Source organism: Strix uralensis, chromosome 3 (genome assembly GCF_047716275.1).
Source record: "Strix uralensis isolate ZFMK-TIS-50842 chromosome 3, bStrUra1, whole genome shotgun sequence".
Taxonomy (NCBI): Eukaryota; Metazoa; Chordata; class Aves; order Strigiformes; family Strigidae; genus Strix; species Strix uralensis.
The window spans coordinates 2,521,645-2,536,566 of record NC_133974.1 but is presented as its reverse complement, the minus strand read 5'-3'; the positions used below and the strand labels follow the sequence as shown (position 1 = coordinate 2,536,566).

The following is a 14,922-nucleotide window of genomic DNA, read 5'->3' as shown; positions in this document are numbered from 1 at the left end:
CATAAATCTTCTTCATTACACTTTTTAAATATCTCCTTAAAATTGTCTCTTGGCACAGGATTGGCAAAAAGCCAGCAGTTGGCTTTTGTACTGAGACTACTGTTTATAATCCCAACCAGGATTATTTCCTGTTGTTTGGTCAGTACATACCTTTCTGTCTTGATTTCCAGGCTTTGGGGGCAAGGTTCATCATCTTGATCTGGAGCCCTGGTCCATTAGTTGAACATGGAACGTGTAGATGTAAAAGAAGAGGTTTGTTTCATTGCTCAAAACTGCAGGACTACCCCTTCAGCTTCTTTTATTTCTCCACTAGATGTTGGCTCTATGGAAAAGTAAAGCTAAGATGTAGGCATTTGCAAGCAATAATATAAGAAATTTTAGATGTTTATGGCATGATTCTTCATCCACTGAAGTTAATGAGACTTTAAAATCTGCTCCAGAGAGAATTGTAGCAGACCCACAGAGACTGAAAGATCTATTAAGTTAGGGCTAGTTTAGAAAATTTAATCATCCCATTTAAAATGCTTGGATTCTGTAAAATCTGAGGCTGAAACCCCAACAAGACATGACTCGGATCACCCACTAATGATTATATAGATGCCCTTAGTTCTAGGATGTTTGTTCTTCGCTGTTGGAAATGCCCTTGTTCCTTTAAGACTCATTAGAAAGATTCCTCAATTTCCATTCTACTGCACAGTGGCCTGCAGCATGCTTGCGCCTTCTTTAATACGCTTGCTGGTCATGAATGCTTACTCCACAGGCATATTTAAATCTTTAGACCTTTCCCCTTCGGGGCATGTGTTTGACCACATTATCTTTTTGTTTCCTCTGCAGGATCTGATGCTTGCAGACTTCCTGCACTCAGGCTCTGCCTGATTTAGCAGATGGTATAAAGCCAAGGCTGAAGCTGTTTGAGACTTCTGCCCACACTATAATCTCTTGTGCATTTCTGTGTCTGGTTTCAAGTGACTCGACAACAGAACTCCTGGTACTTAAATAGTGAAGGGACAAGAAGAGGCAGGGCAGTAGAGGTGAGGTAAATTGTCTTCCTTCCTAACATTGCCATCCACATAGAAGTGACAGGAAGAAGACCGTGGTTTTTCTTCTGTTTACAAAACTGATGAGACAGATCATCCCTGCTTGTGAAAGAGCTATTGCACAGCTTTTAAACACGTGGAATACTTGGGCACTCTTTTCCTATTAAAGGTACATTGGGAAGATGCTTTTCTGCATCCAGAAACTGGATTTGATGTGTGTGAGGAGCAAGGTGAGTGGAGGGATGGAGGATGAGGCAGGTTGGTCTCCATTCAGATATTGCTGAGGGCTACTTATTGTAAAAACCTCTGTGAAACTGTGATCACTAGGGCCTGGTGGACTCCCTCTGAAGGTAGGCAGATCTTAAAATCTTTCAGCTTCTCTAATAATTGGGATAGGATATTTTTCTGTCGCATACGAATTGCATCCTTTTAGGGGCTAGGATCTGCGTGGGAATCTTTTCACATTGGCAAGCTCCAAGGCTGTGAGCAATCATTTCCACCTAGAAATGAAAGTGCCCTCATGGGTTACATGGCCAGAACCCAGCTGCAGTTAGTAAGAGTGGTTATAATGTGCCTCAAAAAATGTTAAGGCACCAGCTTCAAATTGTGAAGACTTTTGCCCCTGCTGTTCCCGCTAGAATGGTGTTCAAACTCTCACTATCTCTGATGGCTAGAAACATCCTCATTTCCAGCCCATGCGTATTCATGGCTGGTCTGCACATATTTATTCTTAACACCATGTTTTAACATAAACAGATTTTCCCTTTTGTTGGTATTTTCCCTGTGGTATTTATGTAGAATAATCAAATTCTCCTTTTGGCTTTCTTTTTGCCAGGCTAAACAAGCCAAGATATTTAGTTTCCTCTTACAAGACAGCTTCTCCTGCCCTGATTTACCCTTCAGAATATCTTACTTGAACTTAAATTACCCACAATTTACAAGTAGTTCAGATGAGATCTTGCTGGGCCCAATATAATAGCAAGAGCTCATCTGTGCTAGAATTACTGATATTTTCTGGAGTTACATTTAGCTTTTTTATGGCCGTGTCACATTTGTGACTCTCAGTTCTCATGGGATGGACTAATAAACCTGGACCCTTCACCTCTGTCATTTCCAGCAGCTGCCAGCTCACAGCAGAAATTCTCGGTATTAGCCCAGTCCCTGGCCTTGCATTTCATGCTATTGAATTTCATCTTGTTTTTCTTACTCCAGTTCTTGAGGTCATCTAGTTCTTCCTCAATGATAGCCTGATCTTTCTTTCTATTAAGGGTGCCTCTACAAACTTCAGTGCTGCCTTCTGAACACTCTCTTCATTCTGTACTGAAGCCATTAATAAAAATTGGATGGGAATAGGCTCAAGACTGACCCTTCAAGAATTGCAACAACGGCCCAGTAGTTGTCTGGGAATATCCTTACTTTAACCAGCACTTCCGCCACCTCAGGACTGCTGTAGAACTCCACAGTTTGTAATTTCCCATGTGGTACCTTGCTCGTGCTTCATGAAGCACAGACTGTGGCTGCCCCAGTTCCCTCAGCAGTTGCCTTATCAGAGAAAGCTGTTGTGTTGGTCGCCTGTGATCCACTTCTGATGATTTTTTAAAATTTTCTTTCCATTTACTTCATTACTGCAGTGTAGTAGCATAAGTAATGGACCCCTTAGTAGTATTTCTGAGCGCTAGATATTGCACAAGCACTGAACAGAACTGATTCCTGCCCCAAGGAATGTCTTACAACTTTCTTCTTTCTTTATTTTTTCTAAGGACTTGCAGTGAGTTGAGTTCATAATGGGTCTGTCCCGACCAGTGGTTTCACAGCTCTGTTTCATGTCTTTGACTTCTCTGGTTTGATCCAGAGTTACAATTCTGGCTCCTATCTCTAAAGCAAGATCATGCACTTATGCACAGTTTGCAAATCTGGAAAATACACATTTAATGTTGATGTAAAAACCCAGCTGTGTCCCTTTCTAAATACACATGCTGTAATCTAGTGTACACATCAGTGAATTTCAAATCTTTAAAGTTAAGGGGATTTTAATTACTGATAAGCTTTGCTGTGCTCCTGCTTGTTCCCTTTTTCTCCAGTCGTGGAGGGTGAAGATCCAGCTCACGTCACTCAACTCAGACTTTGCCTGGTGTCCTGCACCCTGTCTAGTGTAAGCCAAGAGCTATTGCACTTATAAAACTTGGAGGTGAAGAGGAAAAAGGGAGAAGTTTGGAGAAGTGTCCCAAAAATCTAGGAAGAAATCACTGGTAGTCACCACTGCCAGTATGGCTGTGACTTGGATGTTAGAATACTGGCCGGTGTATGTCTCTCCCTGGGAGAATCCTCCATAGGACCAAGACGGTGTGTGCTAAAGTTCTGGTCCTCTCCTGATTTTATTCACTTATTATTCAGCCTCCATTTTTTTTTTTTACTGTAGGAGTTTCAGATCCCATGCTCAGTCATTGTTCAGCTCTTCATTACCAGCAAGAGGATTTTGGGCTGGTGACTCAAGACAGCATGCGACCTTAAGCCCAGGGAGAGTTGTCCCTGATGAAGGCCTTAGTAGAGACTTCAGAGTAACCTAACCAGATATTTTCTTCTTTATAAACAACAATAGTTTGGCCAACAATGGTGCTTGGGCTCACATACTATGTGTCAGATCTCATTTTGTTGTGGAAAATGCAATCCTGCACGCAAGATTCAACTGCAGTTTACAGTTAAAATGTCTTTACTCTGTAAGAGCATAGGTGGACAGCTCTGATCACGGGAGCAGAATATCCCAAGCTGACTCTTCTCTCCCTCAGCTGTTACAAGGTTCACGTCAACACTTGAGTTTAAGACTACTGGGAGTCAATGACTTTTGTTTTTCGGTTGGTCTCTGTTTTAAACTTTTCTTAACAGGAGGGATTTAAAAAAAATGAAATACACAGTACACATACACACACACAGAGGTCTGTCTTGAGGCAGTCCAAGTGCTCATCCATAGGCAGGGGACTGATTAATGTGATGTTAGTTCTCAGTGCCGTGTGTGTCTGCTTTCGTGACTTTCCTGATGCCAGCATGTGGCATGAGACTTGTGATAATGACTGGAAGGAAGATGCATTTATTCTTGCATAGTAGGGGGCTTTTCAATCTCGCAGACAAAGGCATAACAAGATCCAGCAACTGAAAGTTGGACAAATTCAACCTTGAAATAAGACACGGTTTCCTAGCTGCAAGGAAGATTAAAGTTTGGAACAGCTTGTGAGAGGAAATGGTGGAGTTGCCATTGCTTGGAGTATAGACAAGGTTTGCTATCTCTCTAAAAAGGGTTTCTTTAATCCAGCATTTTGGAAGAGTTTGTGATTTGTGTGTGCAGGAGGTCAGTTGAAAGGAGTACAGCATTGCTGTCTGGTCTTGGTGGGTGAATTACTGGATGTGATTAAATGACCTTTTTGGTTTGGGTCAGTGAACTTCTATAATAAAAGGATTGGCCGCAACATAGAGAGGGCTGTGAGATGGAGTAATATCTTAGAGAAAATAAAAATGAACGTCTATCTTACTGTCTTTTTGACTGTTAATAATTAAAGTGTTGCTATTTACCAACTGTATGGTTAAAACCTGCATAAATGTTAATAACAAAGTATTTCAGTGGCAGAAGAGGACTTTGATTCTAAGCGGTTCTCTGTTTTTTAAGGATCTTTCTCTTTACAATGTTTGTCATTTTGCCATGTATTCTTCATTAGAGCCCATTCTGTATCGATCCTCCTCTGGAAGGTGGTGGGAATGTAAAGTGCCTTCGACCACTGCAAAGTGCAGCATAACATACTGCTGCAAGTGTTACTATTTTTAGGTCCCAGGGGAAATCTGAAGCGATTATTATCATTATATTTTTATTCTCTTAGCCTTCAACAATAGCTGTATTCAAATTGCCTGCTTTAAAGATCTTGAGCAGAGTCCCAGAGAGAGAGCAATCTGAATTGCTCCATGAAATCTTGATTTCTAAGATTCACCAAGTCTGAATATGTGCAAAATCTAGATGATTGGAATGCAGCCCTAAAATGTCTGTGTTTTTCCAACACAATCATCTATCCAACTGTTTTATTTCAAGGAGCTGCTCCCAAAATGTTCCTGAGACTTTAATAGCGGTAGGCAAGATTTTCAGAAGTTACTAGAAGTACCTGAACTTCGCTGACATTGAAGCCACAGAAAAGCCTTCTCAGTGCTTTGATGGCAAAAGGATTAGGCCAGTAGTGAGTGCTTTTTGAAGTCAAGTTCAGTTGCTTCTATTCACAAGGATTTGCCGTAATAGAGTGATCACCTACATAATCGTAATTTACAGCCGACCAGAGTACTTGGCAATAAAGTTTTAGTACCTGAAATTTCTTGAGAAGAGTCAGGGTTCCATTGTTCTTCTCCATCCCTCTCCTGGTTTGGATCCTGTTTGAAAATCACTGGATGGTCTTTGGTAAGGAATTTAATCTTTGCCTCAGGTTCACTATCTCCAAAATGGGAATACACCATGCTTTTCTAAAATCCATTCATTTTCTCTTCCTGCTTTTCATGCATGGGAGCATCTGGCAAGCTAAAGAGAACTGGTGTTGCCATGCTGGCAGGGCAGTGATGACAGCAGGTTCTCCAGAGCTCTGCTCCGTGGAAGCGCTACAGTAGATGGCTGAAGTTTCAGAAGAACTCCATTACCTAGAGGTTAAGGTCTTCTTAATATATGGCTCCAGCTGGAGGTGCCATGTGTTTGAGGATGAAAGGGAATGGAGTTCAGATGAAGATCACCTGGAAGCTCTTGTGACATTGAGTTGATGGTCTGGGTGGGTTGATAGTACAACTGTTGGGAAGAACAGCCGCGTAGATTCTGTCTCTTTAGGTGTCACTTGCTTTCACAACTGAAAAGTCCTCTCATCCAGTGGTGTAACGCATGAGCAATCTTACCCATTTTTGTATTGTGAGTCACCTGCAGGGTTTCCCCACAGACACAGAGCACAATTCACACGGCCTTGCCTTCAGGTCCACAGTGAATAACGGGAGCATGCTTGGCTGGGAGTGATACCTGGAAACTGCTTGGGCTGCTGGCCCAGGCGCTCTGAAGGTACCTTTTGATCTAGGACTAGATCCTGGCTGCAGTTGTGGACTGGACTCAAGGCACCCGGTGCCCAGTGTATTGTCATCTAGAATTCCCTTGGAGGGAAAAGGAATAATTCTCTGTGTTCATGAGCACTGTTCTCTGCAGCTTTGGAAACATGGCTGGAAAAGGGGCTTCCCAGCTGGCCAACTTCCACAAGTCTCAGCAGGTGCAGTACTGCCCACTCCACATTCACCGCCAACAGTCTCAATGCTGAGGATGTTGGGAGGTTGCCACTGAATTCAAAGTTGCAGCCAAGATTAAATTTTATTTCTTTCAGAGAAAAATTATAGAAAAGGCAGTGGAAGGGTTTCTATGCAGAGTTTGAAGGAAAAATTTCAAACCAGTCAACAGAGCGATTGGGTTTTTAAGGACAAGCCCTTTTCTTCCCGCTATTCTGTGGCCAGAATGACGCAGCACTATGGAACTGAAAGGAAACTAGCTTTGATTTTTCCTTGTCCATCAACAACAAACATAATAAATAATGACAAATTACTTTCTGAGCTTTACTGTTAGAAAAAAAATTATTGAAGTAGTTGATGTCTTTTAAAAGAAGGTTTCTCTTTAATTGCTATATTTTGTGAGACTTGCCCTGCTTACTGAAAACCTCACACTGCTCTGATAACAGTATGAAAGTCAGTAGCTTTAAGAGCTGGGAGGAGGACTAAGCAGGTAAGAGGAGCGCTCTGTCATTGTATCAGTGGGTTTGTGTTTACAGTTCATTAGTCCGTGTTTAAAAATACCATACTGCCAATTTAAATCACAGCTGGATTCATACAAATTTTGAGATTATCACTTGCTGAACAAAATCTTTCTTTTGCTTTAGCTTGCAGATTCGCTTGTGCCCTTGGAGATTAAGCCTGGTATTTCCTTAGCAACAGTTTCTGCAGTGTTGCATACTAAAGACAACAAGCATGTGTTGCAGGTACAGTATAATGGGAAAGGGAGAAAAATATCCTTACACTGGGTTTCCTGCCATCTGGGACCCCAGCTGTTCTCATGAGGCAACCCCTCCAACAACTCTTTCCCCACCAGAGCAGAGTCCTTGTCAGATGCTTTGTCCTGGCATGTGTGAGTGAGGAATTACACTTAGAGTAGAGAGTGGGATGCAAATAAATCTCTCTACCCTCTTTTTGTTGGCCGTGTGCCTGGCTAAGATAAAAGGGGAAGTGAGATTATTCCTGAAGAGAGCTACAAATCATACTGCTGTCTTCCATAACCCATACACCAGGATCAGCATCAGTCAGCCTCTCGTGGACTTAGAACTGAGGGTCAGAGGAGAGAGATGACCTAAAACATTAGACGTGTGAAGGGGCTGTCTTCCTTAAGTTGCCCTGTTCCCCAAGAAGCAGCCTGTTCATCCCTGTACAAAGTAAGAGTGTACAGTCCCTTCCTAGCACCTCCTTCAGCCTGGCACTGCGATTCCTGGCATTAGTGCTCCGCAGAAGGAGCTGGTGGCTGGGGGACCCGCTCAGCAGCGGATGCCCTGGACCCCTTTCTCCTTTGACACGTGAGCGTGCAGGGAACTTGGTGAAGCCATGCTCTGGGCAGCAGATCTGGGCTGGGCTCACCACACTTGAGAAGAGGCAGTACACTAATGTCTTTAATGCAGGGACATAAAGATCAGTTAAAGATTTATATCGGCGCACAGCAGACAGGCTGTCTTACTTTTTCCAAGTTCCCTAGGAACACTAGGCAACGCGGAAAAAATTGAAGTATTGCAATGCAGTTGGTCTGAGGTTGCTTTCTACTTTGTGTTGTTTGTTTACTCTCTTCTCTACTCTGATTCCTGATGCCAAATAAACTTAGACCTAGGCTTAAAATGCCAGAGCCCTCATAAATGATGGAGGTGAGCCAGCATGGCGGTATCTGTCAGTATTGGCTGAGCCTGGGACCTCTGGGAGTTACAGAAGCTGTGTAGACAAGCCCCAAAAACTCAGTCTGCAAACACAGAAGCATGTGAGTGATTCATGCACAAGTAACACGATACATGCATGTAGGCCCACCAACTGAAGGGAAAATGGTGGGTTTTGTGAAGTGACTCGAGTGCTCGTGGAACTGGAGCCTGAGCCGGCGGCATTTGTCTCCCAAGGATGAATAAAAACCCTTCCCTGGCTGTTGAAAGTAACGCGAGGACATCACAGCAGCAGGTTCAGCCATGATGCTACGTGATGGGAAAGACGCGGAGTTGAGAGGAGCCCAGTCTGTCAGGGTGCTGCAAAGCACTGGGGTTGCTTCAGGCAAATTCCCTGTGTGTTGTGCAGACGCATCCCTGGCAAACGGCCTTGCCAAAATTTTGGAGAAATTTTCCCCAGCACCTTTTTCCCAGGGACTGAGTTGCTAGTTCACTGGGAAACACCAGTGCTGACACTTCCCCTACCTAACTAACTTGGCAAAGGACACAGGGATTTATTTTACACAGTAATTTCCTCACTGTTCTTTTTATAGGAATCCGGTTTTCATCTCCATGAAATGGTCTTTCAGAAGTGCTCGGTTAACCCCACACCTTGCTGGCATGTGCAGCAGCACACAGTGCTAGTTTAGCTAGTTTAGCTACCGCTGCACGTGCTAACCCTGCCTCCCCCTCCCTGCTAACGGAGAAGGGTCCCTGGGATGAGTTAAGGCAGATAGCTTTCTGAAGCAGCACAAAATTATACCCGGATCACACTCCAGTGATTTTTCAGGCGCTGCAGCATCTCTCATGCCTCCCTGTCTGTATTCAGGTTCTTCCTAAAGACTCACTTTTCTGAGGCTAGGGAGAAATAAACTACCCATTTTTCTCATTCCCTGAGTAGTTACTTGCTCTGAATTTACCTGTTTCTCAACATGTTGCATCTTTTAGAGTGTGATTTTCAAGGCATTGCCTTCTTAAAGGCATGATTTCTGGAAAATATTGCAGAGTACTTGAATGCTAAAATAGAAAGCTTCAGTCTTGAATTGAGTCAGGCAGGCCTTTTAAGATGACGGAAATTTGAACAGAACTGAATTTGACAGAAGTTTTAAGATGATGGAGGTTTGAACTAAACCTGCTAATTTATTTCTATAAATGGTGGCTTGTGTGTGGAGAGCTGCAGTGGACCCCAAGGCTGGGTTTCTCCTCTCCCCTTCAGCACTGCAATGTTCCCCTTTAGTCACAGAAAACAAAATCAGTATTCCTTTTCTACCTCATGTACTTGTTATTCCAACTAAATTATAATGAGCCGATATGATTCACTGCATTACTGTGCACCTTCTCATCCATTAGCTCCCTCCAAAACCTCCGCAGCCTCCCGCCAGCAAGAAGAGAAAGCGAGTGAGTGATGATGTGCCAGAGTGTAAACCTTTGAAGCCATTGCTGAGCGGCTCCATTCCTGTGGACCAGTTTGTGCAGACGCTCGAGAAGGTAATAAGTCTTTGGTGGCAAGTGAGGTTCAAGCAGATTTCTGCTTATCTCAGAAATGTGCTGCTTCGCTAGCGGAGAGGGGGGGAAATAATTTTAGAGTAGCTTGAAATGGAGAGGGGCTAATTAGCTAGCAAAGTACTTCAGGGATTGTGTGTCCCTGCACTGAGTATGGAGGGAATAGTTCCCTCTGGAGTCATGTCCTGATAGAGCGCCTTCACGTCAGTCATTTCCTCCTGGTTTCCCAGAGAAGCAGAGCTTTTGGGGTCACTCTGAGTGGGTGAATTTCCCCCATGTAATTCTGGATTCATCAGCTCATTTCTAGTAAATTTGAACAGTGAGGAGGAGGTCTCAAAAGTATTGAAGTTCCTACAGGTTTTGTGAAAATGAGGTGACTGAGTGAAGAAGAGATCCTGGAAATGTCTCCACTGTTGGAGAAGGTTTTTGGGGAGCTGCGGGACAGGGGGCTTGGTGGCTGGACTTGCAGGCGGGTGGTTACTGCTCTGTGGAGCCCTGTTCTCACCTGGGTGACTCCTTGGAGAAAATTAGCAGGAAAAAGAGGCAGGATTGTCTGTGAGGAAGTTTGCCCTGGGGTTCAGTAGCTCTCCGCTATCTTCTTCTTTGAGGCAGTAATGTCAGGAGATGGTCATTTCTGTAGTTAAAGGAGATATTTGTCCTCTTTGTCTCTCAAGATTTTGCAATTGCAGGGAGCTGGTGTCGTGGAAAATGTTGGCTTTAGGCTCCCTGTTCTATAGTTTATCTGTTTGTATAATGAGGGTCATGTTTAGCCTAGCCTATGCGTGTTTCCTCTGCAAATCCCAGAGGTCTAGGACATCTGCAATGGCACTCTGTATTTTGTAGCCGTTCTCCCCTCTCCTCCCCTCTGTGCCCTAGTCTTTCATCTCTACTTGTTTTCCTGAGTTGTTGTAACACCTCTTCTCTTTCACTCCCTCCCCAATGCTACATTTAGCATGGTTTCAGTGATGTGAAGGTGGAGGACACAGCCAAGGGCCACATCGTACTCCTCCAGGAGGCAGAAACCCTCATTCAGATCGAGGAGGACTCCACACACATCATCTGCGACAACGATGAACCTTTGAGGGTGAAACTGCGTGACCTGGTTCTCAAATTCCTGCAGAAATTTTAGCTCATGGACATCGTGCTGCTCTGCAAGGAGAGACCCCAGAGCTGAGAGCTTTCCAGAGGGTGACTCCAGGGAGAGAGAGAATTTCTTGATTCAAAGAGACCAGAAGCCACCTTCCCCTTCATGGAGAAGCAAGGAAGTATTTTTAATATCTATCTATTTTTAAAATTTTATTTTTAACCAGTTTTGGAATACTTCAGAGGGGATTCTTGTTCTGTAAAATTGGGAGTTGGAATCTTATAGGAGATATGAACTGCAGGGTAAATAAATAGAGTGTATATTTACAAGGTCAGGGTGAAATTGTGTGCAGATGCAGACACTTCTCTGTGTGACCCTCTCAGCAATGTATGCCCCAGTCCTTTACCTGAGGAAACTCTGTAGGAATATTGAAACAATGGTCTTAGCTATTAAGAGATTTATTTTTCTCCCCATTGCTTCTATCCAGTCACCAGATCCAATTTTCTGTCTGTTCTCCATCTACATTGTGCATGTGTATTTCACTGGCACAAAGAGGAATGAGAAAGCTGGTAAGGTAAAGATTATAAAAATAAAAATAGAAAAAGAGGGCTGTGCTGGACGTGTAGAATAGCTCCAAAGCAGCAAGAGCCTGGCCATTCCCTGCAAAAGCAGAGAGATTTTGGAAAAGCCAGATGCTTTAGCAATGCAAGGTGGTTATTGATGCTGCACCCTCACCTGTTCTGACCAGATTTGTCCACCTAGCTCCAGGCTCTTCACGCAGAAGACTTCTTTCTCCTGGGTTCCTCCATCCTCAGTGGAGGAAGTATCTCAGGAAGATCCTTTCAGAAGTATATAAATAGTTCAACTCCTAGTGTTCATGAAAAACCTTTGAGATTTTAAGTGCCTCTTGTTTCTACCTTCTGAAAACTTGTCCTCTCAGCCCCACAATCCCAAATCCTGGTTGAAATACTGAGTCATTTATACCAAGCCATCTGTACTGCAGACCTGGGGAGGTTTTACACTCTCAAAATCATATATTTGGGGCCTAAACTTAGTTAATAGTATTGCTTTTAAAAGCGACCGATTTCTCAGCTTTACTGCTGTTTGTTTTTTATTGGATTGTTTTGTATTTATTTGGTGTTCAAAATAAAAAGCATAGTAAGACTGCCAAGGAGGAAGCACATTCTGTGGTTTATAAAAGCATCTGCATGCCTATTCCACATCCGCCTGTGCGTGTATGTACACATTTGTAAAATATAACTACTCCTTCAGTTTATAGCTTTGGGGAGATTAAGGCAGTGGAAGAACAGCTCTGTAATAAAAACTATTTGCTATTGCAGTTTCCACATCGTACACATTAAGGATTTCTATTTGACTGGATGTACAGACTCCAGCATCCGTACCTTTGCTTTGTGTGTGTGTCATGGGCATGAGAGAAATAGTATCATTAATGTGATAAAAAACTTGTTGCAGTAGCATTAATCCTCATAAGAGTTTACAACATTTGCAGTAGCTCAGCTTCTTTATCATCTCTCGAAAATAGAGTAAAAGAATTGGACATATTTCACCTTGTAATTAAATCTCCAAAAAGATTATTCTTAACACACAGAGGCCTCGCCTGAGCTGAGGAGGCAGGGGGAGAGGGAAGAGCAGGCCTTGTAATAGATGAGTCCTTGAGAGCATCTTTCTACTTGTTACCTAGACCAGCTCCAGCGTTCGTCCCAGCGCTCCAGAGCCTTCATTTTCTGAAGATACTCATTTGCATTTATAATTATAGGGGACTTCACGTGTTGCTTGAAGAAGCCAGACCCGAGGCTGTGTGTTAGTGCTTGTTGCATCCGCCTTGGCTGAGCACGTCGGTGCGCTGCCATGGACGAGGCACGGGGGACCTGTCTTATGAGGAGTGGCTGAGGGAACTCTGGGGGTTTAGTCTGGAGAAGAGGAGGCTGAGGGGAGACCTCATGGCCCTCTACAACTCCCTGAAAGGAGGGTGCAGAGAGGGGGGATGAGTCTCTTGAGCCAAGGAACCAGCGCCAGGACAAGAGGGAATGGCCTCAAGCTGCGCCAGGGCAGGGTCAGACTGGCTCTTAGGAAGTATTTCTTTGCAGAAGGGGTTGTTGGGTGTTGGAATGGGCTGCCCAGGGCAGCGGGGGAGTCCCCATCCCTGGAGGGGTTGAAGAGTCGGGTTGACCCAGCGCTGAGGGATCTGGTGGAGTTGGGAACGGTCAGTGTGAGGTTCATGGTTGGACTGGAGGAGCTTCAAGGGCTTTTCCAACCCAGATGATTCTGTGACCTCGCGGGAGTGACCAGCAGGTGCAACAATTCACCGTGAAGAGCTTGTTTTGGGGCAAAGAACAAGGGAGAGTCAGTTTGCCAGCACAGTGAAAGCACACACAGAGCTGAAATTCCACCTCAGTTTTTCCTGAAGCAGGAATGGGGAAGAAAATTCAGTAATTAGCACTTCATGGTCCTCTCATTGCAGCTTCTGAACCACGGCTGACCATCCCAGTTTGGCTCCACTGGGCTTTTGGGTCAGTGTGGGCTCGGGTCCATGACACTTCCCCTCGCCAAACTGGTTGGAGGCCACGTGGGTACAGCTGAGCCAAGCTGTGGCTCCCTGGGGGTAAATGGGCTCTGAGCGCTCAGCCTCCGTGCCCCACGGAGTGAGGAGCCTTAAATCCCACCTACAAAGAGTCAAGACGTCCTCGGCTGGGGTAGAGACAACTTGTAGCCACCTGTGGTCCAGAAGATCCCCTTGTGCCAGAACCCAAGAGCTGAACTAGCCGGGTGCAGAGACACACGGGGACACTTCTATGACATTTATGTGGTTAGGTGTCACGGAGCCTGCAGTAACAGGGCTGCAGGTTCACTGACAAAAAAGATTTAATCCAGCTCTGTGTTTCTCTGACTCTGCAGGTGTATGAGGGCGGGAAGGTGAGAGCTTTGCTGTCTTTGCTGAAGTTACGCAGTCTGACCAGCCTTGCACATCAGGGAGAACAATCTCCTCGTGTACCCATCCAGCACAGCCTCGTTACGCAGACAGGCAGGTTAGAGAGAGGCTGTCCCCATCTCAAGGTAGTAAGGCAATATTTAAATGTGAAGAGTGAGACAGCCTGTATCAGCCACAACAGCTACTCCACAGCAGTGACTAGTGTATAACTGGCCCAAATAAACCCCACTGCTCTCAGCCCCCCATGGAAATCTCTCAGTGCTGCCTAACTTGACAGGCCTAGAGAGATCCAGACTAGCCCTGACTCTGATGGATGATTTTATGGCACGTTCCTGGCTTAGTGCCTCACTTTCCTCTTTCGTGACAGAGAAATTGTAGCATCCTCCTTTGCGGGCTGCCTTGAGACTTACAGCTGAAAGCTGCGGCGGCAGAAGTCGTGTGTTAAAAGCACAGTGGTTTGAAGGAGATTCGGGAACTGGGAGTAGGCTGCTGTGCTGATTAACAGGATTAGAAATGTACTTGAGCTCAACAGTTAGTTTTTAGCTTGGTTCACTACTGAAAGGCAACTGATGCAGTTGGGCTGTCACACCAAAATCCTTATGTGAGGTGCAAAGCTCTGACTCCTACCAGTAACAGCCATGCTGATGTATTTTATCAGGTCATCTGGTAGCTAATGGCTTTCCAAAGGCTTTCCCACCCTCCTGGGGAAAAAAAAAATATTTAAAAATGTAAAGTTTTTACATTTTTCTTCTTGTCATTTTGGGCAGGAAAACTTCTTACTGCTCCAGTCCAGCATCTGAAAACATTCATTTCTTATAAATGGAAAGGTTGTGCCTGCTGGAATAAACGTATGGGGCGAGAGGGAAATTCTTTAATGAAAAATCTTAATTAATCTAGCAAAAATGAGTGCCTGTTCATTCTGCAGAGAGGAAGGAACATAAGTAGCATTTCTTCGGGCGGGGTCAGTCCTGCAGAGGTAACCATGGCAGCCCAGGAGAGCTGCAAGTGGAGGGGGTGGAATACTAGGGATGGCAAATACATTTTAACCAGAGATGCACACTTAAATGGACAGACGACAGCAAAGCTACTTGGTTTCACTCTCTTTCTTCCAGAAAAGGGGAAAAGAAATAAATCCCCTTGGCCACCGTGTGATGTTCATTGTGCCTTGGTCATCCCCTGTCCCCCTGAAAAAGGGAGAAAAGGTTAAAAATCAGCTTTCTGTGCTTGGATGGCTTTTATAGAACAGATATTCCTGGATGGAGAGAGCTATATTGTGTTTTCTTTCTGTTAATGTCAGCCTTAATAAAAACAACTGGACCAAGTGGTTTAATTCCAGGCTTGTGCTGTCCCACACCA

General features: G+C 44.4%; 1 protein-coding gene across 5 annotated transcripts in view; it reads left to right on the top strand.

The window, feature by feature from the left end:
• The window catches only part of INTS9 (integrator complex subunit 9), a 74,577-nt gene extending 62,790 nt beyond the window's left edge, over positions 1–11,787 (top strand). For 3 of the 5 annotated variants that reach the window (XM_074861296.1, XM_074861297.1, XM_074861301.1), the window contains 3 exons: positions 6,962–7,060; positions 9,380–9,517; positions 10,485–11,787. In XM_074861296.1, the coding sequence (XP_074717397.1) occupies positions 6,962–7,060; positions 9,380–9,517; positions 10,485–10,661 (414 nt within the window). In that variant the 3' untranslated portion in view covers positions 10,662–11,787. Of the gene's footprint in view, positions 1–834; positions 1,253–6,961; positions 7,061–9,379; positions 9,518–10,484 lie in introns of those variants that run through there. The other 2 variants (XM_074861299.1, XM_074861300.1) reach the window with 2 other exon arrangements.
• The last annotated feature ends 3,135 nt before the right edge of the window (positions 11,788–14,922 follow it).